We start from the raw sequence: 17,519 nt of genomic DNA, 5'->3' as shown, positions 1-17,519 counted from the left end.
TGATTCCGATCGTTCAGTTTGTATGTCAGCTATATGTTATAGTGCTCCGATATCAGCACTTCCGACACATGAGCAGCTTCTTAAACAGAAAATGACGTTTGCAAAATTTCAAAACGATATCTTAAAAACCGAGGGACTAGTTCGTATATATACAGACAGACGGACATGACTAAATCGACTCAGCTCAATATACTGGTCATTTATGTATATACTTTATAGGGTCTCCGACGCTTCCTTCTGGGTGTTACAAAATTCGTGGCAAACTTAATATACCTGGTTCAGGGTATAATAATCTAAGCGCAGTTTGTCACACACAAGCAACTCAAGTTATCGACTTAAATAGACTTAGCGAAGTTTCGCACACATTTTGACTTAATCACTCTTATCTACTGCATAAATAAGTATTTAATAAACAGATGTGAAGCGCTGACATTGGCCTCAGAGAGGCGTAGACATGCTTCCGTGACAAACTAACAGGTCTCACAAATATATGTACATATGTATACGTATAGGTATACAAATATGCAAGTATGTATGTATATATAGTAAATTGTCATATGGTATATGTAGGTGTGGCTAGTTGCCCTTGTCGGCGCCTCGGTTCAAAGAGCAATAAAAGAAACGCATTTACTTGTGATGTAAACATACACATGTTAACTGATATATGTATGTACATACGTGTACTTATGTGCATGAGTCGATGTTAGAGCTTTTGTCATAGCGCGCCGTCATATTTATGCTGCAGGCAAAGCGCGCAATCAAGCAATTTGTCAAACAACTAGTCGGCGTGCTAAATTACACTAAGTCACACATGTACGATTGTGTACACGAATGCGCTAACACATTGACAGATATGCGCTTAAATGAAGGCCATCTATCTGTACACATGTGCACTATTGCTTTTGTGCTTGAAAAGCATACAAAAACAACCGCTATTCGCGCATTTGTTTACAGTGACTCAAATGTCAAATGCACGCATACTCACATATATTACACATACTAGTGTATGTGTTGGAGCTGCCTGTCAAATATCCCGTCACTTAGATCATTATTCACGCAGTTAGTTGGCAATTCTATTGTTTGTTGACGTCGGAAGGTTGACGATGTAACGACAAGCGGAATGAAGAGCAATGAATTTATAATTCCAGATTTCCGCGTGCGTAAATACTCATAACAGGATGAAATTCACAGATTTTGAAAGCTTTTGATACTGCTGTTACACACAAATATTTAAAATTTGATTGGAGAAGTAAAAGATCGCATTCTAATTTCCATTGAACGAAATGCGCTCACGTTTCAAATTCTCTTTACAAATCTAATCTCTATTGTCTTTGCTCCATCCCATATCTTTAATCTTCCTGCGATTTGAAGCGAGTATAAACAATTCATTAATGATCCGCAAATTATATAGACAATGAAGAAGAAATTATAATTTTAATTAGAGAGCACGGTTATGTCTATACACCCTGGCAAACATAAAGTATAGTTATAGCTGAGAAAAGGTATTCCTACCGAACAAATGGGTAGGGAGGTAGAGTGAATGTCTGACGACGCACCTAGGAGGCCCATTGTGAAACCAGCGACACCAAAATTACCCTCACTCTATTACTTGTATGTTCTCTGTGAACTACTCTGTGCTGCTGATGAAGTCCATTAAAACTTATTTGTGAAAGCCTGAGAGAGATCTTAAAGAAGCCCTCAGCCAATAGTTGCGATTTTCACCTATACAAGCCTTGCATTTGCATGATGTTCTATAATCTCTTTTGCTAGCATTGCAGCCAATTAGACAGTGATCTGTTTGCACTCCTTCTAGGACAACAAATAAGCTAAAGTATTCTCTTTTCGATTTTTCTTTTACGTCCGATATGACTTATGCCTTTGCATATAAAGACACCGTCATTATTACATAAGAAAAATTTAAATGTTCGAACTTGTATGGTCCCAAAAACTACAGGATCAATTCAAAATTTTTTCATCACACTTTTTTCACCAAGTTAGGATTGTTAGCCTTCTGAAATTTAAGAACGAAAATCACTGAGGTTTAGTACACGATGTCAAATTGAACTAGGCGGTTCAGGTATCCAATGACTGGACTTTATAATAATTTGAATACCAAACTTCAAATGAGATTTACCAAAGCGTTCTATTTCGACCGGAAAAAAATAATAATACGAGGGCTGCTATATATATTCTAGCCTAGGGCAACACTAAGTGTTGCCAGGTGCAATCCGACATTTCCATTGGAAAGTTTGACATTTTTAGCATAACATCACTCAGAACGTTTTGTCATTTAATCGTGAATTGTTTTATTTACAGGGAATTAAAAAATTCATCTCGGCCAAAAATGGAATTAACTCGTGAACATTTTCGTGCGATCATTTTTTCACAACTTTCGACGTGGATTATCGCGACAAGAGTGCATCGATGAACTAAAATCTTTGTATGGCTATGAAGCACCATCCTATAGCACTGTGAAAAACTGGTACAACGAATTCGTCCAACGAAGGTTGTCCAAAAACAGCTGTTGTGCCAGAAAACATCGATGCCGTACGTAAACTGATAGTGCAAGACCGTCATGTAACATACCTTCAGATAGAGGCGTGCCTATGCATTTCTCCCACCAGCATACATTCGATACTGCATGAACACCTGGCCGTAAAAAAGGTTTGTTCTCGTTGGATCCCGCACAATTTGACAATCGCTCAAAAAAAGGCTCGTGTGGATTGGTGTAAAGAAATGCTGAAAAAATACGATCGCGGTGCTTCAAAAGACGTTTATGAGATATCAAGGATCTATGCGTATGAGCCCGAAACGAAACAGCAATTGACAAAAAAAAAAAAAAAAAACATTTTCGTTGATAAATATGCCTATTTACATTATTAGGCCAGAAATATATATAGCAACCTACATATTATGATAAAAAATGTCTGAACTTTGAATTAGAACTACCCTCACTGTATACTCAAGACAAATTTTGGCACTTTTGTGGAAGATAGCTGCTGTTTCAAAAATAAGCCGGAACCGAAAAAAGCAAAATTCACAGAAGACACTGAAGGCCATACCACCTGAGTTTTACAACAAATAAAAAATAGAAGTTTACTTCGAAAATACTAATAACATTTGCATTACGTGAACTTTCAGATTTTCTGGTTAAATTTGAACAGAAGTTACAATAAATATATTATTTTCACATAATCCAATGCAGATTACCGACCACGATTGTTTCAAATCATATTTAAAAATAATAATGGATAAAGCCAATGCCAAATGTGATACAGGAAAATATTTTCTGGATGCATAAATAGTTATGGTTTCTTCATTGAAAAGAAGGAAGAATTCGAGAATTTCATCTGGTATTTGAAAAATATTTTTGAGCAGACTCAAGGATTGAAATATGGTAAAGAATAATGTGAATATTGAAAAAAAACACAAATAATAAATATGTTCTCATAGAAAGCTGCTTCCTATACATAAAGTCTAAACAAATTTAGCATCCGAACTTCGTGCGAATCTTCTGGTGTGACTAAAAATTAAAAGAAAATGGAATTGGCATTTGATATTAATAACTTTTTGCCACAACTCCATCATCACAACACCATCAAATATTTTCAATTAAAGAACTTTGAAGACCATGCTTAAGCAAGGTTCATGACTAAAACCGCACAATTAACCATTGGTGGAAAAATACCGCTAAAGCAATGCAATATATAAACCCATACAGCACAGCACAAATGCGCATAAACAAAAAAAAATACACACTACAAGTATATTAGTTATGTACGTTTATAGTACACGCTCCTTGAAAGCACATAATGGCAACAACAAAATTATGCCATCGAACTACTAAACAACTTTTGCTGTACAACTTTTGATGGCGACCGGAAATGCTGGCCTTCGCATGTACAAAAACGAGTATACGCGATTATTGCTGCTGAACTCTGCTGTGCCGCTGCCCTTTTTTCTAAAGGGTTTCCGGTGCTTTTGTGGCTTCACAGCAACATTTTTTCTTCTTCTTCTTCTTGGTTACTGTTATTATTATTGCAGTGATTGTGGGTAACAGCCAATGCTGGTTTCCGGTCTGTTCAAGTTTCATATTTTTGTTGTTGTTTTGTTTGAAATCTTAATGCTTATTGTTGTAAAATGCGCCAGTAACTATGTGCGTGTAAGGACAAATATATAATTGTATGCAAGGGTGAGCCAAAATAAAAATTATATCGAATTTATGGGTTAAAACGAACTTATGTTGGCTCTTAAAAAATGTACTACACTTCCAAGCTTATGGAAAAAATGCACAGGTCGCAACTATACCACTAGAAAAACGCAGAACAATGAGTTCTGAGTGGTACGTAACAATGTGTTTGTCAGCAGGTGTGACGGATCCAGTATAAAGGTCCTTGGAACCATGTTTCCAAATAGGGATCACATTGCCTCAATAGCACATAGCAGTATATTGGAATTTATTAACATGCTGGGGCTAAGTGAATCGTTGTGACTTAGGAGAGGGCACAATAGTCCTAAGGTTGCGTTGCAAATCTCATTTATTTATTATACTAACTATCTTTCAGGAAATCAGCTAAACCAACACTCATTACCACGACAATTCGAGCTTTCAAACATCAACTGAAACAACTGCATTTTGAGCATATTTTGAAAAACAAAAAATCGATTTTCGTTTATTAATATTTGTTTTTGTTCGCTAATCGCGAAATATAAAAGACAACCCTCGTAAAGACACAGTGCTAAATACTCAACTATTTACAAACTGGCTTGTTTCGGACGTTCGTTCTTGTTGACTGACGCACTTACATATACACACATCTATAAATACGTGCATACCTACACAGTTTTTGTTAATGATGTGTTGGTCGACCGCAGGACCTCGCGGCCAAAGCAGCGCATGACAAGCCGCCAAGCATGTTGACCCATTAAATTATGCACCAACAGGCTATAAAACACATAGCCAATCGTGTAATTGGGAAGTACTTACTATGTAGATATATACATATGTATAGTATATGCATAGCCTGTATCCGCACTTATTGGTACACAAGCACTCATTATCGCGCGTATGTATGTGTGTGCTTGTTCGCCTTTAGCGAAATATTTCAAGTTGATGCCACATACTTGAACAGACGGCTGTGGCCATGCAGGCAAACAATAAGTGAGTAATTATGCACTTAACTGTACTTATGTATGTGTGTATATAGGCAAATGAGCGCTTATAAGGATATTTGTATGTGTTTATGTAACATAGCTTCGCGTTTGTGCGCTTAAAAGGTCATAGCACTGCGAAAGCAGCGGCGTTGAGGTGAAAACTCACGGAATTTCGCGATATTATCCGATATTCTGGCGAACTCAGTTTAATTTTCAAAGCACTCAAGGATATGCTTGTTAACAAAAAAAAAACTGTAAAACAAACGAAATGTTCGGCATTGCCACCAACTTTACATTATTTTTTTTTTTTTAAGGATTTGAAGTCAAGCACAAAAAATATTCCAAGCATAAAATCAGATTGGTGAAAGCTTTATTTTATAGTCCACCGATCTTAATAATGCTGGTGGTCCAATTTTTTTCTTAATAATTCTACAGGGTCCGGCACTCGAAGTGTAACCATAAATTCGGTTTGGAAACTTATTTTTATTTATTTTAAAGTACAAAATGTGTGAAAATAATCATACTTTCAGGACCAATTCACTTTTGCTAGATATGACCATCTTTTGCCTTAACTATGGCCTTGAGACGGTCAAAAAACGAATCACAAGCTGCCCGAATGTGACTTGCCGGTATTTTGCACCACCCACGGACAATGGCTTTCTTCAGCATCTCGAGACTGGTGTATTTTTTACTTCGGAACTTGCTCTCCAAAATGGCCCAGAGAGAATAATCCACTGGATTCGCATCTGGTGAATTCGAGAGCCATTGTGTGGTCGTAATGAAGTTCGGAACGTTGTTTTCCAGCCATTCTTGGTTCACGCACGCTTTGTGAGACGGTGCTGAGTCATGTTGAAACGTCCGTGGTTTGCGACCGAAATGTTTGTTTGCCCACAGCTTCAAAGCAGCTTCCAGAACACTTTCCCGATAATATGTCGCATTGACTTTGACGCCAGGCTCGATGAAAACAATTGGAGAGCGCCCATCTGCGGTGACAGCGGCCCAAACCATTATTTGTGGCGGGTGCTGCCTCCTGGTGGCCAACCGATGACTTAGATTCTCGTATGAACGGTCGGTCAACTAAACCCTATCGCTTTGAGAGATTACGAATTGCTCAATTGGAACAATTTTTTCGTCAGAAAACACAATGTTCGGAATTTGACCGCTTTCGGCCAAGCGGAGCAACTGCTTCGCTCTCTTAAGTCTTACTTGTTGCTGCTTCGGTGTAAGATCATGGGCCTTTTGGAACTTGTAAGGCTTGACCTTGAGCTCATTTTTCAATATGCGTCGGATGCTGTGGTCGGACATTTTCAGTTCTTTAGCCATTTGATTGGCACTTCGCCGTGGATTTCGCTCAAGTCGCTCCTTCATTTTCCGAACCATCTCACGTGACGTCGCAGTCTTTTGATGACCACCTCCATGGCGTTTTGCGTTGCTACCATTATCATTGTAACGAGTGATGATGCGATAAACAAAAACTTTATTCACATTAAGGTGTTTGAGATCCCGAAAAATTTCTGGCTGTGATTTCCCAACTGAATATAAAGCAATAACACTATTACGTTTGAATACCATCGCTGATCACTTTTTTTGCGTTCACTTTTGGCAAAACGCTTTTGCACACTTGTGAACAATACCCCGAACTGTCATTCAGCAAATTTATAAACAGCTGATTTCAGTACGACAGCTGTGCGAACGGTCTGAAGTTGGTTACACTTCAAGTACCGCACCCTGTAATTACATAATCTTCAACAAAATTGAAAAAAAAAAATCGACCCATTTCTGAAGCTAATGGTTAAAGTTGATGTAAAGTGAGTCACGATAATGTCAAGCGAAAACGCTCGTGGTGGAATCGAAGTGAGCCCTGGCAACAGTGGCCAATCCAAAATTAAAGACCAGGAAAGCTTTGCTGTTTGAGGTGCCTCCGTAAAGTCAATCTGTTAATATAGGCCTGTACGTTAGAAGCGGTTATCATTTTCTTATAGAAGATGAAATGACCAGAAGCTCAAGAGCTTGGTTGAGAAGTTCTTATGCATCCACCTTAAAGTCCGGCAGTGAGCCGTTCGATACAAAACGAGGTTTCAGACAGGGTGACACCCTTTAGTGCGACTTTTTCAATCTACTGCCGGAGAAGAGAGCTCCAGAGCTAAATAGAGGAGGTACAATATTCTACAAGAATGTACAACTGCTGGCGTACGCCGATGATATTGATATCATTTGCCTCAACGACGGTGTTAGTTCTGCTTGCACCAGGTTGGACAAAGAAGCGAATGGATCTGGTAGTGAACGAGCGAAAGACAAACATCTCCTGTCATCAAACAAACAGTCGTCGCACTCACAACTTGGCTCCCACGTCACTCTTGACAGTTATAACTTCGAAGTTGTAGACATTTTTGTCTATTTTGGAACCAGCATTAACACCAAAAACCCTTGCCAAGAGGTGCTACTTCGGACTGAGTAAACAATTGAGAAATAAAGTCCTCTTTCGACGAACAAAGACCAAATTCTACAAGTCTCTATATACATATGGACGATGATAACGTCTGATGAGTCCTGAGATTTATGGCCCTTTGCGCATTGGCAACGGCGAATACCACAGTCGATGGAACAATGAGCTGTATGAAATTTACAACGACATTGGCATAGCTCAGCGAATTAAAAGACAGTGGACGCGTTGGCTACTCCCAGCACTGAGAGTATTCGACGCAGTACCCGCCTGGGCAAATAGAGGAAGAGAAAGACCTCTACCCCGTTGAGAAGAGTGAGGAGATGGTCCTGGCTACATTCGGAATCTCTAATTGGCGGCAAAGGAAGAACGACTGGCGCGCTATTGGAAACTCGACTATAACCGTATTGGCGGTGTTTACGTCAATAAATAAGAAGAAGAACCTAAAAAGACGATGTGCGTGCAAGGTGGGGTACCCCCCATATCAACAGTCTGGGAACGGATAGGAGATGCATTGTCCTCTTGGGATCTAGCACTAAATGCGGCTCAGAAAAACCAGAGAGCTCAAAGAAAGTAGTCCCAGTTGTAGGGGTTTGATAGGAAACTAATAATATACTTGTTTTTAAAGTTTTCTGTCAGGAAGCGAGAGAGAGAAAGGGACCGCCTTCTCATCGACTGTATAACTTTTGACTGATTAACTTTCGATGTAGTGTGGTTGAAATCTTTCCAATGTCATACTTATTCCCATTCGTTTCAATACATTTGTTATATGCTTAAAACGATTTTTTAACTAATTATTTAAGAGAAAAAACTGTAACTTATATCTCGGGTATTTAACTAATTATTTAAGAGAAAAAACTGTAACTTATATCTCGGGTATTTGACTCAAAAACAAACCTAAACTAGGCATATTGATCGAAAACATGGTTAGCACGGTAATCGTTTAGTCTTAAATATGTACCAGATTAATTGGCAGTAAAAATTCCATAATATTTTTAGACTCCATCTTCCTTTTAATAAAACTAATAATATGAGTTTTGCCAACAAACACTTTCTAGCGATATCGGCCTGGAGAGAAATGTCAATATGATATACTCAGTATATCAAACTGGAGATTTTTTAAAACTCTTTTCTAACACTCACCTGTAGGTGATCCAACAGCGCCTCCAGTCCACGATCGCTGATCGATGAACAGCGTAAACTCAACGAATGTATATGTTTGGATGCCAACGGGAATGAGTGTACTACATCGAGTGCATCTTCATCCGAGGCGCCGACCAACGCGAGCGCATGAAAACCACGACGTATCAACGAATTATACAGCTTTACACGATCACAGCTTGGTATTTGACGTAACTCGCGACACTGTAAGGTCGGCAAGAGACCCGACCAATAACGCGGGCTGCGGTAAAGTATGTCGCGCCATTTCATGCACACCTGCGCTAACGTGCGACGTTCGTACGAGGAAAAGTAAAGTAAAAAACGATTCAAAAAACGATCGTCAAGCAACAACGCCTCAATGCTGGTAATCGGAGGCGGGTATTTGTGTAATATCAGCGCAGACTGTGTAACGGCAGCAGCCAGTTGTGAAACGTTTGAAGCGCCGCTCGCCGTAGCCGACGGCAAGACGCCCGCAACACCGCCGCTCACACCCCCACTCGCGTACGGATGATGTAGATGCGGAATAGGTAGTTGCTTGCGCAACTGTAACGGTGTACCGCCGCTCACCGATTGATTGGCAACCGATTTTTGTGCTGCCACCAAACCCATGGTATTGAATTGCGGCTGACCGGGTATGGTGATATTCATTTGCTTGGCAATCGAGTTGACTGTGGGCGCTGGCGGTGCACCCAGAGGATGACCAAGTACCGGCGGTGTGCCGCCCAACATGTTGGAATTGGAATTCACCAGCGTCGAACTGGCAATCTGTGACTGTAATGGATGTTGCGACGGTGTTGGCGGTGTTGGCGCTGGCGGCTGCGAATGTTGATGCGGATGTGACGGCTGTTGTTGTGCTTGTGGTGCTGTTTGTTGTTGTTGCAATAACTGCATATTATTACCAGCACCGATAAGCACGCTATGTGGTAGCGTGGGACTAGCGGGTGTCGACAAACCGCCTGTGGGTGTATGTGTACCGCTATTAGTGCCGCTGCCACCGCGTGTTGGTTTTTCGGGTGTGACAGCTGGATTGCTGTTGTTTACACTGTTATTCGCACTGCTGTTGTTGCTATTGTTACTATTGTTATTGCTATTGCCACCGCCACAAAGTGCATTTGTGACGCGTTCCATTACTGAGGTCTTGCCGCTACTGCCACCCGACGAAGTAGCGGATTGTGTTGAGGAGGACGAGGACGAATTGGAGCCGCTGCCATGATGATGCTTCGAACGCAGCCCGAGGCCGTTAATGCGTTTCGAGAGTTCAGCGGACGCACGTTCGACCACGCCCTGCGCCGATATCGAGGACATGGTATGCTGGAATAAATGCACTTTGAGGCGCGCGTTTCACCGACCACGGGGGGAGAAGACAACAATTGAATAGCAAGTTTCGTTTGTATACTTTCTCTCTGGGGGAATGTGTCTGGATCCAACTAAAATGAGTCAGCTAAAGCGCGAAGTTTTCGGTGGCAAAATGCACACTCATTCACCTTAACAGAAAAGAACCCTCTTATACTTTAAGCTTTGGTATCCACTTGGTCCACTACTAATATTTATTTTCGAGTCTCTTTGTGTAGCACAGCGCTTCCGCTTAGCCGTTAGTGTATATGTACAATAGTTTTAATAGCTTCTAAATGCGCAACCGTAATCCAAATTCATATTCTAACGCATCGCATGTGTGCTCATTGTTGTCGCTGTAATCTCAACAAATTGCATGCAACGCTCCTTTTTGGAACTCTCTTTTGCCACACGCTTACTGTGTTCTTTTCATATTATACACGTTCACTGCATTTCTCTAGCAATTTGCGAAAGTTTCGCTCCACTCTTGTTCGTTGATTACCGTAACCTTTTTCCGAATTCGTAAAATCCGTTTTACAAGCAGCAGGATGTCGCTTCTATTGTGCTTCCACGTGTAGCGTTTTCGTATCCAATTTGTTTAAGTGTCCTTGAAATACAAAAAAAAAAAAGAACAAAAGAGTTCATGAAATTTTCTTGCAAACTCTATAGAAGCACATAAGTTGGGCATAAGTGTGTTAGTATTATATAAAGTTAGAGAAAGTTACTTTAGTTTGTTTCGAAATAAAAAGTACAGTTACGGCAAGAAACTGCTTCAGTAATATTGTAGTTCAAACGTCATTTAAGTGGAAAAAGCAAACTGGAGAGAAAAACTATTTTTAGTAAGGACAAAGCTGTAGAGGAAATTTAAATTAGAAATGGTCAGCAATAAGTATATTTTTTATCAACATATATTGAAGGATTAAATACCAACCAAGCGGAGAAACGATATGGTCTCGTTGCCCACTAACTATGCTCTCAGAACTAATTTGAGAATGCTTAACCTCACTTTCCAATGCTCAAAGATATTTATCGATCAGACATTTTGTTTGCCCGGTCATAGTTTAATCGCTGAGAATTCGAAAGGCTAATGAACTTACAATAATAGGGATCCCATTTCATTATTATCGAATATGTCTCTGGTTTCTATGCAGCCTTCTTTTTTTTATAGAGGGGTCACACATAAACTCAATGTAAGTTGCCAAATATTCAGATCTGAAGCAAGGTACCCCTGTCCAACTCTTTCTCTCCTGCACTCCGTAAGACAGAACCCTTACTAGGACATTAAAGACTAAATTAGTTAATTTCTCTTCGGAATCTTAGTATTGAGTCAGTATTTGCATATCTCAACTTGAAGAGCTCTCTCTAACTAGAGATGAAACGTAAGAACTCTAGGTAGCCAGACTTGTAAGTCTAAAAATTGTAGATCCTTCTTATTACTGAACAGAAAGACTGGTGAGATGAAATTCTATCACCGCTTGCTACTTGTCTGTGCTATTTTGTCTAAACTGAAGTCAAACCACTATTATCGCCAAACCTCCAGGTTAATTTTAAAAATTCTGATAACACCAGACTGTTTCAAACCTTTTATATAGTCGGTTATTCCGATTCCGATTATTTGAGTAAAATGAATAAGTTTGCGGTAAATAGGAGAAAAAGCGTTATAAGCGAATTTACAAGACAATGCAAAACACGTCTTATGCCGGCTTTAACTTCGAACCAACAATCTTCAAAATTTGAAGCAGACTAAGCGTCTTTATGAAGCTTTGAGAATAATATTTACTTTCTCTTAGCTGATTAAAAGATAATTGTGACTGGAGTCGATGGATTGTAATATCTAACGCATTAACCCTTTTAAAATGAAGTAAAACGAAAAGAAGACAAAATTATTTCAGAGTGGATTATGTATAAAAGGATTTAGATAGCGAACATTTTCGCGACATTACTTTTCACAACTTGGATTATCTCAGCAACAGTGCATCGAAGAGCTTAATTAAATTTTAGACGGTGGAGCACCATCAAGGAACACCTTTTATCGATGGTATGATGAATTCGATCTAGGTCGTAAATTACTTCAAACTAATTTTTTGAAGGTCGTTCAAAATCAGTTGCTGTTCCGGAAACTATTGATGCTGTGCACAAAGTCATATTACAAGATCATCATGTGACGCATTGTGAGATTTAGACAACTATCGGCGTTAGTGGGATTAGCATACATTCGATATTGCATGAATATATAATTGTAGAAACATTTTTTTCTCATTAGATCTTACACAAATGATCAATCGCTCAAAAAGAGGCTCGTGTAGATCAGTCGAGAGAAATGTTAAAATTATACGATACTAAAACTTAGAAGCACATTTGGTCTATGACAATGTAACAAGTGCTGAATCGTGGATTTATGTATAAGCACGAAAGTAAGCAGCAGTTGACTGTATGGGTATTTCAAAATGAGCCGAATCCAACAAACGCTGTTCAAGTACGAAGCACTTTCAAGCTAATGTGTGCCTGTTTTTTTAGAAAAACTGGACATGTCGCAACCATATCACTAGAAAACGCAGAACTGTATATTCTTGGTGATATATAACCATTTGTTTCTCATTTTTCTTTCAAGAAATCGAGAAAACCAACACTCTTCACTAGGACAATTGAACGCATGTTTTGGAGATATCTCTAACAGAGTGGTAAATGTGCTTTGGAAATTGGTTCAAATGCATGCAAAAATATATAGATCTTGATGGAGAATATTTTGAAAAACAATAAAGCGATTTTCGATGATTAACATTTGTTGTTTTTTCTAAAATCTCGAAATATAAAAGACAACATACGTAGTTGAAATCTAGTTCTCTGCTAAAAGCGTTGTTGGGCTTATTCATGTGTATAATCTGTTATATCTAGATCTTTCCTACAACGAAGGTAAATTAAACCATTTTGTTTTCAAATATTTACCACACGTATTCTAGTCAGTTGTCGACCAATTGGTGGCGCTTGGAACGATGTCTCAAACACAAGGCTTTGAATTCGAACGACAATTTTAGGGCACGTTCAAAATGCTTCTAATCTTGCTCTAAGAGTGAAGCTAATGATTTTTAGAATTGGACGGAAGTTATGCGTATATTCCTATGTGTGTGTTCCCATAAATAGTAAGACTACTGACATTAACATATAATGAGTTGCGGTATTTTTATTGAATTTTTTTTTTTTTATTGAAATTGAAATTAATTTTTGATGACTCATTCCCAGCTCTTGGCCGATGCTACGGCTGCTACTATGCCGGTCTCTTTCGACCAATTCAGCGATTTTATCGCAATTTTCGACGACAGGCCTTCCGGAGCGTGGCGCATCTTCGACCACTTCTACACCAGAACGAAAACGTTGAAACCATCGTTGTGCGGTGGAAATTGAAACTGTATCGGGTCCATAAACTGCACAAATTTTATTGGCGGCTTGAGATGCATTTTTGCCTTTATCGTAGTAGTACTGTAAAATATGCCGTATTTTCTATTTATTTTGCTCCATGTTTGCGACGCTATAACTCACGAACGACTTAAAAGAAACGACAATCAATCAAACACGTGTTAGCGCGTGAAATGAGCTTTCCAAAAAGCTATAGCACGATCCGATGCGACGAATAAAACTAGAACTACGCGCTTTCAGCGCCAACTAGCGAAAATACCGCAAGACTTTTTTGACAACCTAATACAATTTAACTACAGAATTAAACTTAAGATGTCGGTCTAAGAAAGGGATGTGGAAATATTTCCCGAGACCCGGAATGATTCAAATGGTAGGTAAAAACGCACAAAAGTAGAAGGGAAACTTTTGTCAGACACAGTCAAATTCCACTCTCCGTTCGTGGAATATATTCCAGATCCAAATACTTACATTATAATACGAAAATAAGGGAGTTGGTTTGTTTGTGCTTAAGAGCTGCTCGAAATGTACAAAGTAACACTTAAATAACTGTATTTCAAGTCTCGTTGTCTTTGCAGATTTTTTATTATATTAATAAAATGAAATCTCAACGTGTAGCTAAATGTATATGAACCTAAACTTGCCAGTCATCCACGACATACAGACGTGTTGCAAATAATTATGAGTTGAAAATTAGAAACACAACAACACAAAATAAGCTTCCTAACAGTGAAGCCAGATTATTTGAGGAGTGGAAAACCTTGGACCAACGCAAGGACAAATTCATATTAATAAATATGAGTAATAAAGGAACTTCGCGGGGAAGACAAGCAATTTTATTGTGCTGCTCGGAAAATAAAAGTAACAGCTGCAAAAAGTGATTGCGAGTTATAAAAAAATGCGACACAAAGAAATAGGAAAAATAAAGAGAAAGGAGAGAGGAGAGAGGAGAGAGGGGAGAGGGGAGAGGGGTGAACGGCAAGTCGTGAGAGGTGAGCGTTTGGCTACATAGGAGAGAGGTGAGAGATGAGCGAAAAATTATGTTTATAGCGCAACTTTTATTGAGGCAGCGATATTGTAGAAAATTACCGACTGCCTGACATATTAAAAATGCTTACAGTACGAGCAAATAATATACGTTTAAAATGATTTGAATTGTTTCATATTTTTTCCAAGCAAATCTCATTACGCCAACATTTATGCACTATAACATGGCAAGGCTAGGGCGTTAAAGTCGCCAGTCATTAATAAAGCGTGCGAGGCTACCAACCAAGGCGCTGCCACACTCCTAGGGCAGTTGGTTACTGCTGCCGTTCCATTTATTTTTTATTTTACTTTCCGCGGCTTTTCTATTCTTTTCGTTCCTTTCATTTTTTGTATTATTATTTTTCTTTCCTCTACGCACAGAGCAGCCGCACTGCATAGGCCCACTTCTTTCTTAATTATGCCTCGCATTGCTGCGCTTATGACTGTTAATTAGCGCGACGCGTTGGCAATCCCTGCTGCAACTAAGGAATGAAAGTAATAAACTTTAACGGAAATTACAGAAAGTGGCTATTACTGACTGTGCCCTGGCTATTTGTTGCCTAAGTCGTAAGCATAAGGCAGAAAAATCTCCTTTTCTCACAAAAGAGAAAAAATGCACACATTCTGCAGGATTTTGGTGAATAACTGATTGTGACAGCAATTAGTGTCAGTAAGTGCCAAAGCATGCATATTTGTTGTAATTATTTAGTAGGATTGCGAAGTTTTTGACCGCGTGATCAAGTTTGTTGGGCAAAAGAAATTAAATGAGAGAGTGAATTATGCGAATAGTTGAAAAGCAAACTTTTGCTATACCTGGCTTGAGGTGTACAATTTCATTAATTGTGCATTATATTATTATAAACTATTTGTTGGTGGAATTAAGAAAGTAAGAGAAAAAAGCTAATTATTGACTAAAAAAGTTCCATTCGACAAGTCCTTCAGAAGTTCTCTTCACCGGAGTATGTTTGAGGATAACAATGAATAACCAAAATAGAAGAACAATTTTTGAATATTACTTTGAACAAGAAACAAGTAAGGAAGGGCTAAGTTCGAGTGTCACCGAACATTTTATACTCTCGCATGATAAAGTGATTATCGAGATTTCATTATCCGTCATTTACATATTTTTCAAACACCGTATTTTTGTAAAGTTTTATTCCGATATCATCATTGGTTCCTAATGTACATATATACTCGTATTATACAGAAAAGGCATTAGATGGAATTCAAAATAGCGTTATATTGGAAGAAGGCGGAGTTGTGAACCGATTTCACCCATATTTCGTACATGTCATCAGGGTGTTAAGAAAATATTATATACCGAATTTCATTGAAATCGGTCTAGTAGTTCCTGAGGTGTGGTTTTTGATCCATAAGTGGGCGACGCCACGCCCATTTTCAATTTTTACAAAAGCCTGTGTGCAGCTTCCTTCTGCCACTTCTTCCGTAAAATTTAGTTTGTCTGACGTTTTTTGTTAGTCGGTTAACGCACTTTTAGTGATTTTCAACATTACCTTTGTATGGGAGGTGGGCGTGGTTGTTATCCGATTTCTTCCATTTTTGAACTATATATGGAAATGCCTGAAGGAAACGACTCTATAGAGTTTGGTTGACATAGCTATAGCAGCTCCCGAGATATGTACAAAAAAATTAGTAGGGGGCGGGGCCACGCCCACTTTTCCTGTTTTCGATGTGCCAAATTCCAAATTTCACTTTAATATCTTTATTTATGGCTTAGTTATGACACTTTATAGGTTTTCGGTTTCCGCCATTTTGTGGGCGTGGCAGTGGGCCGATTTTGCCCATCTTCGAACTTAACCTTCTTATGGAGCCAAGGAATACGTGTACCAAGTTTCATCATGATATCCCAATTTTTACTCAAGTTACAGCTTGCACGGACGGACGGACAGACGGACGGACGGACAGACAGACATCCGGATTTCGACTCTACTCGTCGCCCTGATCACTTTGGGATATATAACCCTATATCTGACTCTTTTAGTTTTAGGACTTACAAAACCATCGTTATGTGGAATTAAACTATAGCATATTTAGCAACTTCCTTGCGAGAGTATAAACTTTAACGTTGGCTGAACCGAACTTTTCACATTTCTTATTGCCATAATGGTATAAAAGGGTATACAAATATCTGTTTTGAATGACAGCTACTGCTGTAGCGATCCAACCAATATGTGCAAAGATTGTAGCGTTGCCTCGGATCTTAACCTATGCTAAATTTCGTAGAGATCATATCTCAAATCAAAAAGTTTTTCCATTCAAAAACTTGATTTTTAGCACTTAGTTTGAATGCCATAAAAGTTTTTTTTTTTTAAAGCAAAAACAGTTTGGGATATCAACGAAATTCTTAACTCCTGTGAAGGCATATTTGATGCCATTATGTATGGAACTTGATTTCTTTTGTATGGCCACCATGGATACGCTTTCAGAACGCAATTTTCGGCGGTTTTAAAGCATAAATCAAACCGATACTGCTGCAATTTCACGTTTAGATATTCGTACGAAGTTCATCAATCGTCGCACGCTTGTTGGCATAGACCATAGAGTTGACATAGCCCCACAGGAAATACCTAAAGGCGTCAAATCGCACGACCCAGGCAGCCAATTGACTGGGCCATTTCGCGAGATAACACGTTCACCAAACTTGGTTTTCAATAAATCGATTGTGCCATTCGCTGTGTGGCTTGGGCCACCGTCCTGTTGGAACCATATATTGTTCAAGTCCATATCATCCAATTTGGCCCAAAAATATTCGGTTATCATTGAGCGGTAACGATTCCCATTCACAGTAACGTGCCGGTCTTGATCATCACGGAAGAGGCGCGCCACAATGCCGACGCCGGCCCATAAACCGCACCAAACCGTAATTTTTTCGGGAGGCAATTGTGACTCATGGAGTACGCATGATTGTAGTTTCACAGGAATAGCTAATTTCATTGATATCCCAAGCCGTTTTAGTTTTGTTTAAACAACT

The 17,519-nt window shown here is 39.0% G+C and overlaps 1 protein-coding gene across 1 annotated transcript in view; it reads right to left on the bottom strand.

Annotated features, from left to right (window-relative positions):
* The window catches only part of LOC120778124 (F-box/LRR-repeat protein 16-like), a 220,707-nt gene that overhangs the window by 153,018 nt on the left and 50,170 nt on the right, over positions 1–17,519 (bottom strand). The window contains exon 2 of the mRNA XM_040109827.1: positions 8,741–10,697. Coding sequence (XP_039965761.1) covers positions 8,741–10,063 — 1,323 coding nt within the window. The 5' untranslated portion in view covers positions 10,064–10,697. The remainder of the gene's footprint in view (positions 1–8,740; positions 10,698–17,519) is intronic.

The sequence above is a fragment of the Bactrocera tryoni genome, chromosome 5, assembly GCF_016617805.1.
Source record: "Bactrocera tryoni isolate S06 chromosome 5, CSIRO_BtryS06_freeze2, whole genome shotgun sequence".
NCBI lineage: Eukaryota > Metazoa > Arthropoda > Insecta > Diptera > Tephritidae > Bactrocera > Bactrocera tryoni.
Note: the sequence above shows the minus strand (reverse complement) of the source record. Positions and strands in the feature narration are given on the sequence as shown.